General features: G+C 40.4%; 1 protein-coding gene across 2 annotated transcripts in view; it reads left to right on the plus strand.

The window, feature by feature from the left end:
* Positions 1–17,120, plus strand: part of PID1 (phosphotyrosine interaction domain containing 1) — a 78,926-nt gene that overhangs the window by 29,960 nt on the left and 31,846 nt on the right. For both annotated transcript variants that reach the window (XM_042820755.1, XM_042820756.1), the window contains exon 2: positions 1,739–1,885. In XM_042820755.1, coding sequence (XP_042676689.1) covers positions 1,739–1,885 — 147 coding nt within the window. The remainder of the gene's footprint in view (positions 1–1,738; positions 1,886–17,120) is intronic.

A 17,120-nucleotide genomic window follows, 5' to 3' on the forward strand; every position in this document is an offset into this window, starting at 1 on the left:
GATGAGGTTAGATTTAAACTGTTTCAGGAGCATATTGTTTTAACAGGCTGTCAGTTAGCTAATAAGTGTTTATGGATTATGTAGGAGGTATATTTCCAAAAAAATCTCATTAATTCTGAGTGGAAAACTCAAATCCGCAAAAATCTGTATGAAAGCATTGTAAAATCCAAATAGTCGGATTTGTGCCCTGTGTATAAATAAAATATTTAGTAAGCATTCTCCTCACCTGAAGCACTGATTTGAAAAGCAAGGACCTGAGTTTCAAGCTCTGATACAACTTTTTTGTATGGTTCTGGGAAATCGCTTAGCATCTTTCTTTCTACAAACCAGAACCCATACTGTTCCTCTGTCTGGCAGAGGTGAAGGGGAGGCAAAGGAACGGAGTGATTGCAAAACAATGTAAGAATCTCCTAACAATACTCAGAGCGTACATTTTGGTTTTGATAAATGTAATTTGGAGTCATTGCACATCTAATAACTGCTGATATGTAGGAGTCAAATTATGAAGCTTCAACAAAAACACATTTTTTTAGACAGAGCTGTGGTGTATTTCTAGCTGGAATCTGTCATTGATTTGTTTCATATCTGCATGTTTTATTCCTTAGGTACACTGCAGCAAGTGAACAAGTTCAGTTTCTCAAATCAAAGGCAATTTAAAGATGCATCCAAATAGAATATCCTGCTTTGAAAGGGACTCACAGGGATCGTCATGTCCAACTTCTGGTTTCACGGAGATCAACCCAAAAAAAAATCGAACACTGTGTCTGAGAGCATTGTCCAAACTTCCTGAACTCTGGCAGCATGAGACCATGGCTGCTGCCCAGTCTGACCATCCCCTGATGCACTTCTGTGCTGTTCCCTTGGGCCTTATTGCTGGTCACGAGGAAGAAGTGCAAACACCTTTGTTCCACACAGTACAAAGATTTGAAGCTAGACTATTTTATTAAAATGTTGCAAAACTTCTCTGATGCTTCTGATTCCACCAAATTGATTTAGAAATCTTTCATGGACTGACCTTCACTTACGTAATTGCTGAGAAGCTTTTCATTCAACAATGTTAATGTTCACTTATATAGTTTGTCTTTCAAGTCTGGTGTTTTTTGTTTGTTATGACAAATGGCAAGTTTTTGGTGACATCTGTTAGTTGTGTATGAGTAGAGGCATTTGCAGTGGAAACTAGGGGAACAATTGCTTACAAAGATATTTTAAATTGCATAGACTAAAGGAAAACCAATGAGGCACTCAGCTTGATGAGAGTGATACTTCTATTTACATCGATTGGATGAGGTTAAAGTACAGAGGAAAGAAAATGAGAAAGGATTAAACTTGTTCTTTGATCTTCTCTTTGTCCCTCCGTATTGTCATTAATAGTGGGACTGGGTGTATGAGCAATTTTTATAAAGTGCCTGGGAGTGATTAGAAGTTGAATTTAGACCCTTTTTGGGACATATATGGATGCTAATGGTAATTAGGCAAATTTGGAAATGTTTTTTCAGTTCAAAGATCATCTAATATTGTGTGTATATCTTTTTAATTTAAAAATACTCTCCACGCTGCTAATAGTAATAATGGACAGCTTTCCTTAATTTCTTTTTTTAAGTTATGAAACTTCTTAACTCGCCCCATGGAAACTTGCAAGCCACTGAATATTAAATTAAATGCATAGACTGGTTCAACTATTAACTCTCATTTTTCTGCACGAGACCTTGAGATAATTGCTTTTTCTTTTTCTGCTCAGCACTTTCAGACCATGTTAAAGACCAAGCTGAATGTCCTAACTCTTCGGAAAGAGCCTCTCCCGACAGTGATCTTCCATGAACCAGAAGCCATCGAGCTGTGCACCACAACACCCCTCATGAAGACCCGGGCTCACACTGGATGCAAGGTACTTGGGAGTAAAAATTTAAGGAATGAGACCACTGTGAAGTTGTTCCATGTGTATAAGAGGAATAGAAAGAGCCCTATGCAACCATCATGGTCTTTGTTCTGGAAACCCCATTAATGATCACTGTTTGGGTTAATTACCACAGGTTTGTACATAGAAAAAAAGATCTTGGTGGGGAGGTGTTTTGAACAGAAATTCAGGGCTTCTGTTTAAAAAAAAAAAAAAAAAAAAGTTGAGCACACTGTGGCACACAATGTGGCATAATTATGGAGAATTTCTGACATCCCCTAGGGAACATCATTCCTTGTAAACACAGTAATTGCTTTCTGCAAGTTATGGCACTGATATAGGAAATAAAGGGCCAAGTGTTGCATATTTGTGTATAAAAGGTTCTACTATCAGTATAGGTATAAACTTACTCAAACAGAGTTGCAGGTTAAAAAAGGTTGACTATGTAAAAAAAAGGGTGTGTGGAGGGAGGTAGTGGTGATGGGGGGAAGTTAGACCTCGATTCAGTTAAGCAACAGGATGAAATTGTCCACTTACATCAAAGCATGGCTTCTGAAGAAGCTCTGCTTCTTTAAAGTTTAACAGCTTAAGAGCTCTCAGTGCTTTCTTCTGTGGAAAAAATCCATATGAAAGTAGCAAACAAATCTACTCCATGTGCATCTTTCACTGGAACTGACTCACTTGATGGCAGACCTTGCCTCACCTTGCAGAGACACAAGCAGCCTGAGCCAGGTCCCAGCTAGGCCTGTGCTGTTGTTCAGGGTTTGGCAGCCAAACTGGCTTTGCCTGTCTCAATTGTTGGTTGTGTGGGGAATCTAAATGCTCTTGGGGGTCTCCAAAAATAGAGCGTAAGCCTCCTTTGCTCTGTAAAGCGTTAGCTGTGGAAGAGCTTTTTCCTGATTCTATACGTGCTGGATAAGGCCAATGTGCATAATCACCTGTCACGTGTGTGCGCGCATATCCACATGCACCTCTCCTAAGCAGTCTTCTTGTTGGGAGATCTATGGGATCAGATGAGGTTGGAAAAGGCTGCTCCCCAGTGAGATCCGCAGCTTCTCATTGCACGCAATGGCTATGGCATGAGCTGTGGGTATGCTCTGAAGGGCTGTGCTGTGGCAACTCCAGGTCTGGCGCTCCTTAGCAAAGATTCCTGTTGTGAAGTGTCGTTTTTGTTTGACGTTTTCCCTGCTAAAATAGCTAAGAAATGAGACCATTGCTAGATATTGAAGCAGTACTGCCCTTTGCTGATGCAGTGGAACACAGGTCAAGTGATTCTAATATACTTTGTATGATAGGTAACTCGTAGCATCTGCTCTTCCTTGGTGATGCCTTTTGTCCTTTATGTTGACATCTAATGAATTTTTAGAGAATATTAGCTATCATAAAACCGTTTCACAAAGTTTCTGGCTTTCACCCCTACTGAGAGAGAGTTCAGACATAATAATGCTTTCTGAAATCAGTTTACCTCTGTGAATGTGTGCAGAATTTAGATGAGCCTTTTTATTTATCCTTCAACTAAAAGGTGGATTGCGGAGAGGTGTTGAACCCCTCAGTGAGGAAAGTCTCATTCTGTATCTAGAGATATTTTTAATGTATTCATTTATTTTTCCTTCAGTATAACATAGTAGTGATGACTAGGGAACATCTGCTACCACAATGCTCCCCTTTTCCTGTGTGTATGGTTTCTCCTTCTCCTCTTCCCCTGAAGCCAATGCACTTCTGTCTATGCCAGAGCCTTACCAAGTGGTTATGGGGACATGGCCAGCCTCCCTTCAGACAATTCAACAGTTGTCATTTCTAGTACTTTCTCTGGGTAAATGATTCTGCATGTATGTCATTCCTATGGCTAAGAAATCCCCTGTGGTTGTTAACTAAGTATGCCAATTTTACCTAGTCTCTCTAGCCACAATCTTCCACATTTTTTTTCCTTTTTCTTTTCACTGACTAAATGTATTCTTCTCTAAGGGAACTTTCATCTTCCAGCTGTTTCTAGATAATTAGCCTTTCTCTCCTCTTTCACCTCTGATTATTAGTTCCTTGCTGAGTGATGCGATAATGGTGTTGCCATAACAAAGCTGACATTTTATAATTCAAGTTTTCACTCTGTAGGATCTGATCCATCACTGTTATTCCATACATAAGTGGGGAAGATGGTGGGGTGTCCCTGGTACGGTCAAGCCTTCATGACTTGCAGACCTGGGCTTTTCAGGCAAGAGAAACAGTATCCAGTTTTAACTTTCTTTCATGAATCATAGTCTTTTGATCCTTAATCATTTTATTCCTCTTGACTGAAGTTCCTCCAATTTTTCTATGTAATCCCATTAATGAGATAGCATCATTCTTCTGACAGAAGCTCCAGACATCTCATTTTATTGCGCTGCTTTAACATAAGCCTCAGCTGGCACCATCATGTTGTGGGAACTTGACACATGCAATTGCTTTGCAGTTCAGAGGTCTGGACATTGGTTTTCTTATGCAATTGCTCTTTTCCTTGTCCTTTCACCACAAGGCAAGTTTTCTTTTCTATTTCATTCAGTGTTAGCTTCTGAATCCCAAAGAAACAAAACTTTTTTACTGAGATCCAATCTTATTCTGTAATTGAATGTGAAGGCTTTAAGAATAGCAGAGAAATAGCTTGCTTTAACTAATCCACGTGGAATGCCCACATAATCTGTAAAGTTAAATAACTGAAGAAATTCATAGAGTCTGCTTCTCTTTCATCCACATTTCCAATTCTGATGCAATTTCACTGCCATTGTGTTTCCTGAAATATTTTTTTTTCTTAGAGCAGAAGGCTTCAGGCTTGCTCCTCCTGTCACTGCACATCCACACCTGCCTGTCTGGACTGGCGGCACTATCACTGTTCCCACCCCACCAGACTCATTGGCACAATTTCACCAAACAGAAGAGAGAAGATACTGCTTGCATTGATTTGCAGTGCATGGCTATAGGCACACATGTTTCAGAGCTTGTTGTCCTGGTTGATGTTCAGACAGCAGTTGACTTGAAGGCTGCTGTTCCCAGGGGACATCTTCTTTCTCTCCTTACCACACCAGTTGTGTCTGCAAATGGGGAGTGACAGCCCTACACTCATCAATTGCACCACTTCAGCCCCACTCAGCAGACAGCCTAAAACCAAGCAGGATTTCTGGGTTCAATAAAGCACTTAGACCCCTGTAGGAGGGTTGTCTGCTTTCGTTAGAGCCATGGTATATGTTAGGTGAGAAGCAGGTCTTGTGTCCTGGAGGAGCTGCAGCCAAGCCCCTGTATTCTGCCTGTCTCTTCCCTGCAATGGACATGGGGTTTGTGGCTGCTGGAGCACCAAGCATCATGGGTGGGAGCTGGTCTGAAGAATGAAAAATCCGAACTGGCTTATTGTAAACTTTTAAGTAGCAAGTCTCAGCTTAAGCTAAACCACCTTGTGCTGCAGAAGAGCAAAAAGCAGTAGGGATGTCTTTTATTCTTCCCAGCTGGGGCACTTTTTCAATCACAGGCTCCAAATTTGCTCTTATTTTGAAATGTTTGTGTATACAGCCGTGAATACTGGTTTGATGCTTGTGAATATGTGTCTGTCCTTGTTTAGATTCTAAGGATTTTGACTTGACTGTGATTGTCCAACTTGTAGATCTTTTGTGTCAAACGTGATACACTCTTGTGTTGCAGCTGGAAACTTCCTCGTGCCTTACTGCAGCACTAAGTACCTCCAGATGGAAACTGAAAATCTGGAACACCTCCAGAAAATAAGCCACTCTTTGCTCAGAAATGTGTTCTTTCTCTGTGCCTTTTAACAGATTTTGTTTAAGTTCTGTGTGTTGTACTCTTCTTTAATGTCGCATCAGCTTACACTGATTCTAATGTTTCTTGATTTCTGTCCCTTTCAGCAATGGTAGTGGTGTGAAGGGACCTGCCTCAATGACTCCTCCTCTACTGCTGTAGCTTTTCCAGGCACTGCTGCATTAATGCAAAAGGACAGAGGTTAAAAACGTTGCCTCTGATTTTTGAAGTGGTGTCTTAGGTTTTTTTTTTCTAATATTAGAAGGCTCTTCAAAGTGAAATCAGTACTGAATAATCAGTAGCTAGCTGTAACCCACCTGGATTTTATTCCTACGGTTTCCACCAGTAGATAAGCTTTTCTCAGCAGATGAGAGGCTGACATGAGAAACACAAACAATGCAAATTACATTCTTAAGAAGGTGTTTTATTAAGTGACCAACTGTCTATTCATGATGTGGTGTCTGCAGACATGAGGCTCATTGCTTGCCTGCGTTATAGTATGTGGTTGGAAAGGCTGTTGATCCAGGCTTTGAGGAAGGGATGGTGTATATCTTAGGTTAAGACTGTCTAAAGTCTCGTTAGAGTGATATTGGTGTTTTAAAATCAAATCTTGCAGCTATTGATAGAGTTGGTTTTTTGTTGTGTTTTTTTTTTTTTTAATGTAAGTATTACTAGAAAAAAATTGAGTTTGGTCTTTGGGAATAGCTTAATCTTTTTGCTCATGAGGCAAAAGAAAAAATGGTTCCTGTGCCCTGTGCTGAGCTTTCTATGGGCTGGTGACTACAGTGGGTTTTATCTGTGCCTCTGCAGCAGGAAGGGGCTGCAGCCTGGGCTGGGTTCCCTGCAGCAGCTGGGGCCAGCAGCTAGCACCAGGGAGCGTCCTGCAGAGTTCCTGGCTGCCATCCTCCCTGCCTGGCTGTCCCTCGTGGGCAGATTTCACTTCCCTTTTGTCTCTCTGCCTTTCTCCCGTTTTTGTTCTTGTCCCTGAAGAAACTTTCACTGTTGGAGATGCTGCGGGCCCTACTAATAAATCTCTCTGCATGTTAAACTCCCTCAGCATGCGCTGAGCAATAGGATTTACACCACAGTAGCAGGGAGTAGCCTGGCAAGCAGTCTGTGAAGTAAAAATTCATAATGTAGGATGAATAGCAAGCAATATTGATAGCAATCTGATTATATTCCATAAAAATACAGCATTTCTCATTGGGATACTTACTAAGTAAATAAAACTTTGTCTTGAAATTGCCCATCTAGGCCTGTCTCTGATGCCTTGTGTAAGAGAGTAATTTAGGAATAATGTCTGCGTAGATATTGCTGCCTATTTTTGCTTTTCTTCCTTATTAATTTTGATTACAGGGGCCTTGCAGCAGAGCTGTCTCTTACCATACTGTAAAATAACCCAGCTCTACTCTACCCTAGATGCTGCTGTATCAAATTTATTAATACTATTGTTGCTTCTATTAGTCACTACAGTTTTAAAACTTGAATATTTTATTTCATTTAGATCAGACTTTCCCAAGTCATTTTGTGAACATTTTTATTCTATGCTATCTTTGCCACTTATGTCCTGTCCTAATCAGCTGAGCCAAATACATCACTGCTTTAAATTTCAGGAGCTAGCTGGTTCAGCATGCCCCTCATTTCCTGGAGTCCCCCTCAGCTTTCAGGAAATCGTAGAATCATAGAATCATAGAATTCTATATTCTATTCTAAATCCCCCAACTGAGGAACCACACCCCCAGGTAGCAACCCCAGCCTCATGCATCTTCCTCTTTCTTGCTTCCCAAACTGTAGATTTTTTGCTCTGGCTAGCCAAAGAGCAGGTGGATGGCTCCCCTGTGATGTGCTTCACTGAGAGGAGCTTGTGTTTTGTTTCTTGGTAATGAATCAACTAACAGCAATACAAACAATCTCTCTCATTTCAATACCCATAGTTCTTTGCTGTTTATGTTACCCTACTGGCTCAGAAGGGCTGAAAATGTGCCTCAAGACTTTCTAAGACAGGGAAACCCAGAAGATTTCGATCAATGGCTAACAATCTAGTATTTAAATTACTGTGGAGGATTTAAATACCCTGATCCTCTAAAACATTTACTGCTATTTTGGCTACTCAAACCACAGCTTATTGGAAGCTGCATGTGTTCCTAAATCCACCTCACTTTATCCTAATAAAATTTAATAGAAAGATTCTTTGCAGCTACTGCATGCTCAGGAATTATTGCTTTGAATGTAGCTCTATCCAGTTGTAAATACAAGTCCAGCTAGCTGGCTGGTCTTTCTCACCAGTTTGTAAGCCTGTAATGTTAAGATGGATGTGAACTTTAATAAGGATAGAAATTAAACATGAAAAAGAAACACTATCACTCTTTAGTCTTCTGCTTTCTGCCATATTTAATACGAAAGTGAAGTATAGAGCTTACTGCAGTGCTGCTTCATTAAAGGTCTTCTGCTGTTGTCCTTAAGCATTACATGTTTTGTACAGTGAGGGGGAGCATTATTCTGTCAGTCTGTCTTGTTTCTTTCTGCTGCTTTCTCCCCTCATTAAATGAGGGAAAAAGATGCATGTGAACTCTTGCATGGGGCAGATGTTAATAGGTTCAGTATATTTAGATACAGTGCTCATTGGTGGGAGATGGAGAGAGCTTTAATGATGTGTTTTCCAAAAGTTGAGTTCATTGAATAAAGTAATGCTACAGCAAGTATACCATATGAAGATGAAGTATTTTGTTTATTTTGTCTTCATGTAGTGTTACAGACATGAAAAAAAAAAAAAAAAAAAGCTTAATACTGAAGTTAGGCAAAGTTAAAGTGCTTGCAGGAGCCTTTCACATGACTGTATCCAAGAGTTCTTCATGAGGATTAGTCCAAGCCCCATTCTAATCTTAAAAATGGAGAGTTGCACGTTATGCTTTCTTTCTCAAGGCATGATCAAATGGCAAGATCCTGTCCTGCACCTCTGAAGTTAACAACAGCTTTGCTGTGGGCTCCGCTGTGACTGTGCTGGGATGCACCCTGAAGTGCAGTCATGCAGGACAACAGCCACTTTCACGTGGCACAATACCAGCTGCTCTCAGTTGAGCTTTAGAGAGGAGCTCTTTTGCATATGATTTAATTTATTTCATGCATGGAAAGCCCATTTGCGTCATTGAGGATTGATGTTTTAAGTTAGAGCAGAAGAACTAATAGAAATATGAAGGGTAGATGCAAGCAGAGAATGTTAAAGTGTCATGATGCTTCATTTCCTGAAGTCCAGGAGTCCTAGGCAGAGAATAGAAATGGGCTAAAGCATTTATGAAATCTTAATCTCTGCCTGCTTTAAATAGGACCTTCTGCAACATTTAGTTTTGCTATATTGGATGTGTTTTGGCATAATTTTATTTGCTTACTGGTAAAGTAGCATTGTAAGATTAATATATTCTGAGAGCAATCTAAGTTATGTCCTGTTAGATATGGTAGTGGTATTTTTTTTTCATAACATTTGCACCAGTGACATTTTTCAAGTCATGGTTCAAGTAAAGGGCATCTTGTTAGTCGGGAAGTTCTCATATGCAGTCTGAAAACGGTCTTGTATTTCACGGTCGAGTTTGTGTTTCTGATTTAATAACCTTTGGAGGAAATAGTATGTGGCTGTGTATGATGGACTAACTTTGCTCCAAATATATGTGCACTAATTAAAGGAAAACTTTCAACTTTTTTTTTTGCCTTCTTTTGATTTTTCATTGAGAATGTGACTCTTGAGACCACTGAGGAGTTCCACGAAATGAAAGTCAGCTCGGGCCAGCGCTGTTGACAGGGAGAGCAGGAGGATTTCAGGAAGTTGTCCTGCGTGCTGGTGGGCAGTGCAGGATTGGAGATGTTGTGGATGTCTGTTTCTCCTTCAAGGAGGGAACTCGAGGCTTTTGCTGGGTGAATTGTGAGGAAAGTTGGGGAGTGAGCTGGGTTTTGTGGAGTTTGATGAACGTGGTTGTGCACATGTACTCCTGGGAGGACAAGAGGGTTTTGTCCACTGTGCCTCGGGCGGAGGAAGAAAGCTTCCAGTTGCCATGGGCGGTGCAAATGATGTCCTTACTGTTAGTGTGCTGGGATGTGTGTCCTTGTCAGCCCCTTCTCAGAGCAAGGCTTAGGGTCCTTGGTTTTGCACACAGAGTGACCTATTTGTAGCACTGCTTTGATCTGCATGAAGAAATAGGAGCAGACATGTTACACCACAGTGAGAGCACATTCATTCAAAGAGACTAAACAATAAAAAAGCAGGTTGAAAAATGCAGGGAAATAAAGTTACAGAATCTATTACAATCTATGCTTTACTCCTCCTTTTGTGCCTGTAGTGTATTGCTCAACTACTGCATCCATTGCATTTAATTTTATACCCTTAGTTTTGTCCCTGCAGCAGATGCAGTGAGTTCCAGTAAAGAAAATGAGTAACAGTGCATAATGTGCAGCCTGGGAAAAGTGTTGATAACATAAACAGAAATCCTTTTGGCTAGAGCTGAGCATTTCCTCTGCCTTCAAATCTTTGGTGGTGGTAGCTGATTTTAACGAAAGCTTGAATTGGAAATCATCAGCCCTTAATTTTGTTAGCAAATTATATTTATCAGCAGAAGTAGGCTAAATTAAACCTCACAATGCAAAACAAGACACTTAACAGTTTGTGTATCAATTTGGTGTGGAAGCAATACAGGCTGATATTCAAAGAGCACAGTGTGAAATGCAGGTATATAGAACATGAAAATACTTCTGTGACTTGCTTGAGAATGAGCACCAGCTATCCTTGAATTTCACCCTCACTTGTGCAGTAACAAGGAGACCAGTCACTGTGTGCTGGTGAATGCTCAGAGCTCTTTAGTATGTATTATTTGTATTTCTGTAGGATTTCTCACCCAGAAAGATCCCAAACCACTTTCTAAAACAGCTCTGTTGTTCCCTGCTGTTCAGCTGCCATTCCCGGCCAGCAGCCTTGTTTGCAGAGGTCAGATCAGCTTTGCAGCACTGGGGAAACTGGAAAAGATGCTGAAAATTAAAATGCATAGTTTTGTCAAATAGTAAGATATTGAAACAAGGTAATAAAAAGCAATCTATATTAATGAAATTCCTTCAGTGCATGAAATCCCGTTAAATACGTTTGTATCTTGAAACCCTAATATGTTTCTTGTCAGTTCTAGAAATCACAGTTTTTAAGGCACTTAGAGCTGTTATCTAATCATGGCTGTCTTTACAGGAGATAAGTTACCAGAATACTTTTTTCTCAAAGGTCATTTAACTATTTGCCTGGATGTTGCTGGAAATCTTTAAATATTGGAATTCTAAATTTCCTACTTCAGGAAATCTTCCATTATGTGGCTCTATAATATCATGCAGTGTGTGCCAGTAAAGGAGAAAGTTCTGCCTTGTGCAGTCTAGTATGAAGCCAAGATAGCACAATGAAGAACAGGGCAATGGTAGATAGTTGCAGTTTTGCTTAGAGTATTTGTTTCTTATGCTACAGAAAACATTCTGCTCATCACAATTCCTCAGGCATGACCTTCTTGTCATAGGAGCTAATTGCTTCCGTAATAATTAAGGTTCAAATATCTAAGACCTAATAGTTTTTGACATATAAAAATTAAAATGAGATTGAAATTTATTATAGTGGTTATGCCGAGCAGATGCTGCAGTCACTGTGGATTGTTTTGTTCTAGCCGTCCTTGGGAAACGTTTCTGTGGTGGTTCGGCTGCTGCAGTGGGAGGAAGGAGCTGCGATCTGTGTGCTGCTGCTGCGGTGGCTGGCGAACACAGGGAAGCTGGTGCTTCTCCATAGTGGTCAGGGAATGCTGTGAGCTGGCTTTTGGGAGCAGGCACCCTCCTTCATAGCATGTGAAGCAGTTCTTTAACAAAACTGGTTCGGCGGCTGTTGCTCCCTTGTATCATTGCAGCGGGCGCCTCCTTGCTCAGCAGCGTGGAATGGGCTGGAAGTGGTGTTGGCAGACCTTTCTAGGCAGCACTTTTTCCAACAAAGGCATGTGTGCCAGTTCTGTGGTAATATTCTGCGTGGCACTTCCCCCAAAACTGTGCATATTTTTTACTTATGTCCATTAGAATACTGCAAAATTTGTATTTGGTGCTGGGTACCCACCCACTGCTCACACTCATTTGGGCCAATGTGACCTTTCTCAAGAATTTATAATCTCTCCTTACAGCTGTGCTATGCCCAAAGCCACCCAGTTTCATTTTGGGGCTGATCCTATATGCTCGAAGCTTCCCACTGAATGAAATGACACTGGCAAACAAGGAGGCTGAAATTGGATTACAGAGTGGTTCCTCCCTTGATGAGGTACTGCTGACCTTGTTTGTAGATGCACGGGCTGCAAGAATGTGGATTAATGTTGCAATAAAAAAACAATCACGTAATCAAAGAAGGGAATGTCCTTTGAGTGCCACCTCTGCTTTTGTTGGTCTTGGGAGTAATCGCATATCCTATTGCAGTATAGCCTGCAGTGCAAAATGATGTGTAAGGGTGAAGGCTGCTCCAAAAGTGATGCCTCCTATTTAATTGCATTAGCCCACAATGTCAGAGGCAAACATTGGTGGTATAGCAGTAGAAGTGGAAACTTTCTGCCAGTATTCCGTTACTTTTTGTTGCCGTGTGACAGATGGCAGCAGAGGGGCAATCTGACAAAGCGGTGTCTGACATGGAAGGGTTTATGAGGCAAAAGTGTGTAATTTGAGTAAATTCCTCTGTGCGGAAAAAATTACACTCATTGACATTCTTTGATGATTGCTGAACATTTCTGGAGATGAAACAGCGGATGTTAGCATGGTGAGGTGGTGGGTAATGTCTTTTAGCAGTGGTGACAGCAATGTGAAAGACAAGCCGTGTTCCATATGGCCATGCAGACTGTTATGAGCATAGCATGCATGTTTTTGGCATTCTGGTGAAAAGGCACAGCTAATGATGGTGGCTATGCTGAGAAATAGTGTTTTGTAGAGAATTTGCTCTATCAAACAGTGTTATTGTGCTCTTTGGTTTTGTTGTATTTTTCATGAAAATAAATATGAGGCATTACTTCTCGAGCAACCTATGTATATTAGCTTGAAAGAGGAAGGAAAATTTTACATTCCTGGGGATGAATGTCAGGGTCTGAGACTAATAACATATATATTTTTTTCTCATACAGAATTTGCATATTTAATGAAATGCTTATAAGAATAACCATTTTTACAGGTAATTCTGGGCAGTTTTAAGGCTTGATGAATGTTATCTGTTTCTGATCCTCCACCTTTATTGCAGTCTGATGTTAATATTAGACTGCAGGCTTGTGGTAATTTAGCAAGGTTTCTTCTCTGAAATTCGAACTTCTATAGGAATAGCAAGTGCAACAGAGGCATGATTTCTTCCCCCACCCCCTCTTCTTTAAAATATATCAGTCTCCACTCTAAAAGTCTGCAGCCTGGTTTGGAAAATATGTAAGTAATAGTGTCCATACGCAAACATTTTAAGTAGAAGGAAACTATTTAAAATTAAATAAGCAAATGTGAAATGAGAGTAAGTTGCAAATATTTGCTACTTCATAAAATTAACTGTTTGCCAAGGACTCATTTGGTGGGATTTTTTTTTTTAATTTTCAGGGTCTTGTTTACTTTAGTGTGTTTCATGCTTTTTTCCCTTCAGCAATTTACTTGTTGGTAGCAGAGAGAAAAAGAGAGGGGAAAAACAAGTTTCAAGTCAGAAGCAGACTTAAATTAGCGTCTCTGAGGTCAGAGGAAGATCTGTGTAAAGACTGATATGGCTGAATATGAAACTGGGAAAGGAGATAAGGAAAAAAAAAAAGCTGAAATAACGTAAGATAATATCTGTTCAATGATTATTTTGAGAATGTTCTTGAAGTTGGCTCTAGGTATTCTCTCAGACTGGATGGACAGAAACCAGGTTCTAATTCCTTATAGGGGTTGCTTCTTTGATTAAGTTACCCTAGGAGAAGTTCTAGTCTGCTGATAATTTAACACATACTTGCAAATTGTATAATAATGTACTTTTCTCAGCTATTTCTCACCATGATGGCCAGAATCTAGTGAGAATCACCATGAGATGTGCTTTTGGGGTTGGTTTTGCTGTGGTGTAAATTGGTGTACTTCCTTTGACTTGTTTGCTATGCTAAGTTATATCAGATACAATTTGGACTTTAGTTTGACATATGGCTTGGGATTCCAGCCTTGAGGAAAGAAGTCTGAGAGGGGACCTGATCCAGGTCTATAAATATCTAAGGTGTGGGGGGCAGAATGGCGAGGCCAGACTGTTTTCAGTGGTGAGTGGAGACAGGACAAGGGGAAACGGCCGGAAACTGCAGCATAGGAAGTTCTGCACAAATGTGCACAAGAACTTCTTTACGGTGAGGTAACGGAGCACTGGAACAGGCTGCCCAGGGAGGTGGTGGAGTCTCCTTCTCTGGAGATGTTCAAGACCTGCCTGGATTCCTACCTGTGCGACCTGCTGTAGGGAACCTGCTTTGGCAGGGGGGTTGGACTCGATGATCTCTGGAGGTCCCTTCCAACCCCTACAGTTCTGTGATCCTGTGATTCTGTAATTGAGTATAGGATATGTGAACCAGTGCTGTTTGTCATTAGTTATTAGCTTCAAGTGTTAAAAATATTAGATAATTCTTGAAATACTTTCTGTTACATGGAGCAACTTGTTTGTGATTTAAGGGGAGGGGTATTTTCACCCCATGGCTTTGCCTGGGGCTGCATTTAAAGGCCTTTACATAGAGGCAAACAGATTACGTGATTCTTCATTCCCAGGTGGAAATATCTGACATCTATCTAATAAAAGTATAACACCGAGGTGTTGCACAACTGAATGCTCTTGTGCATGCTTACATAATGATACTAAATAAATGCTAGCAAAGAAAATGCACTGGGAATTCTGTGGCCTTGATTTGCTCAGCAGGTGTAGCTGTGTCAACTTTTCCAGCTTGTGAGTGTGGTAGATGTTACTGTGAGTGAGCTTGAGCTTAAATAAATAAACAAAGTAGGAATCGAATGAACAGATCCAAATATTGGACTCTCACTTGACTCCCCTGTTTGCTTGGCCAAGACAGGGCTACCCTAGGCCATACAGCAGCTGCTGGAGGGGCTGCGTAAGGATCATGCAGGTCAGCCATTTTATTCTTAGCTTTTCTGCAAGTTTTGTGTTCATGATAGCTTAAATAAGTTATCAGTAGAAACAGCTTTGCTGTGCCTCCAGGAAAGTACCAAAGGAGAGTTCTCAGGGGGCTTTGGTGTGGTGGGCAGAGGCTGCAGCAACATACCTTTTCCTTAGGTTCACCTTAATGGCCCTTGAGGATGGAGCTTTTGAATCACCACAAGTTGAAATCAGATATCAGTAACTTGTGCCCATCTGAAATACTCTCAGAGTTTATGCAATGAGAATTAAATTCCTATCATTTCAGACAAAAAAGCTATCAGCTTATAAGTCCTCCTTTGTGAAACCAAAGGACTCATATTGTGAAAGTCTATTGTGAAACCAGAGGAGAGAAGTAATGTAGCCCCTGGACTTTGTAGCAGAAGCCTCGTGAACAATTGTGAGGCGCTCTTGCTGTCTCTTTACATTTGTCAGCCTGCCCTCATTTTCCAGTGGAGTCATCTTTTGTTTCAGTGCTGGGGATGGGAGAAGAGCAACAAGGCAGGAGCAAGCTCATGCTGGATAGTCAAGAGCATTTCTTGATGGTCACACCATGAAGCAGATGGCCAAGGGAAGTGCGCTTTCAATTAAATACTAAAATAATACTTTGTGAATGGAACGTTTTGTAAGATCACTTTAATTTTTCTCTTCAGTAAAGTAATTATTTTAGTTTGGACTGAGACACAGATTGTGACTGCAGACATACTTCTGTAATTTTCCCCTCTTTGACTCCTTAGGTTCGGTCTTTGCTCTTCATTATCAATTACTTTTATGGCAGTAGGAGTTCAAGAGGTTACAAAAGTGCATGATGTTTCTCACATTGTAGCAGCTTTCTGCATACCAACCCTTTTCCCCCCTCCGACTATGTGGAGAACTATAAATGTGTCACACAGGAAGATTTAAATGAGTACTGCTGAGGTCCCAGATACTCATTCCGGAGTTGTAATTTCTTAAGAGATGTCAGAGCTTTACCTTACATGCAGCTATCGCAGTCAAGCTGACTGAAATCCTGCTAATTATTTTGGAGACATTTTTGTGTGACATGTCTTGAGAAAAGAGTCTGAGCATCTGTGAAACAGATGAAGTGAAAATTCTTCTGGCTTCTATCACCAAACGTAAGCAGGTGGAGCACATCCAAGTTTCTGCAGCAGAGGGAGGGACTTCAGAAAACACAATGGAAAGAAAAATGATTACTTAGAGATGTTAATTTGGCAATGCTATATCTTATAAGGCCAGTCCAGAAACAGCTTCATTTCAAGGGCCATTGTAACTTGACTGTCGGGTTCATATAGGAAATGTACAGAGCAATGTAGACTCTCCAGGATACAAAGACCTGAATCTAGAACTGTACATTGTAAATAGGATTAATTTCTGGGTTTGAAGGGTGTTACAGTGTTAACCCTGTGCAGAGTCAGTAAGGTAATCTTTCAAATGCATTGCTGCATCATTCTACAAAAAGCAGTGTTCCTGAAGATGAAATGGTTTGAATGTTATAAGGCAAAACCCAGGCATTAGAAATGAAAAGTATGCTCTGGTGCTCAGTAAAGGAAATGTGTGGTAAGAAGCTGTTTTTGCTGCCTGGGGTGAAAGGCCAGTTGGCATCAATTAGCACTTTATGCATATGCAATATTATAGAAATAATTTTTACTGAGCAGCTCTCAAAGCCTGTCATGAACTCAGAACAACCCTGTGCAGCATTACACTGTTATGCACACAGGCAGAGATTGGGGAGGTCAAGTGACTAATCTGTAGCTGCATGAAGTCAAAGGTAGTTCAGTTCCACTCTGACATATCTGTCTTTGCAAGGCAGTGCTACCTTCACTCAGAAAAGAGAACTAAACACAACATAGAAGTTATGGTAGTGGTTATGTGGTATGTTTTATGACGTCTTTCATGAATGCCTTTAAATAGCATATGGGGTAGAAATAAGTTTTGTTACATGAAGGACAACTATAAAGGATTAACTAATATATGCATTGATTGACTTTTCTACTTCATTGTGCATGGATAATTGCATATGCGGAGAATGGCATTTCCCAGTACGTGAAAGGAAGCCTTGCCACCTTCTTAAGGAAAAAGAAGAAAAGACTGGAATTTGTGTACATACATATATATATATATATGTATGTATATAAAAACGCTTTTATATATATATATATATATATATATATATGTATATATGTATGTATATAAAAACGCTTTCTTCTTCTGTGAGCATGACAGTGCCAAAATGCAGGCATGCCCAATTCAAGCACATGTGTGAAACAAATAAATATCCTTGCTTTCTCTGAAGTT

This window comes from Centrocercus urophasianus, unplaced genomic scaffold (genome assembly GCF_019232065.1).
Source record: "Centrocercus urophasianus isolate 14NV4802_14NV808 unplaced genomic scaffold, USGS_Curo_1.0 seq_19, whole genome shotgun sequence".
Lineage (NCBI taxonomy): Eukaryota > Metazoa > Chordata > Aves > Galliformes > Phasianidae > Centrocercus > Centrocercus urophasianus.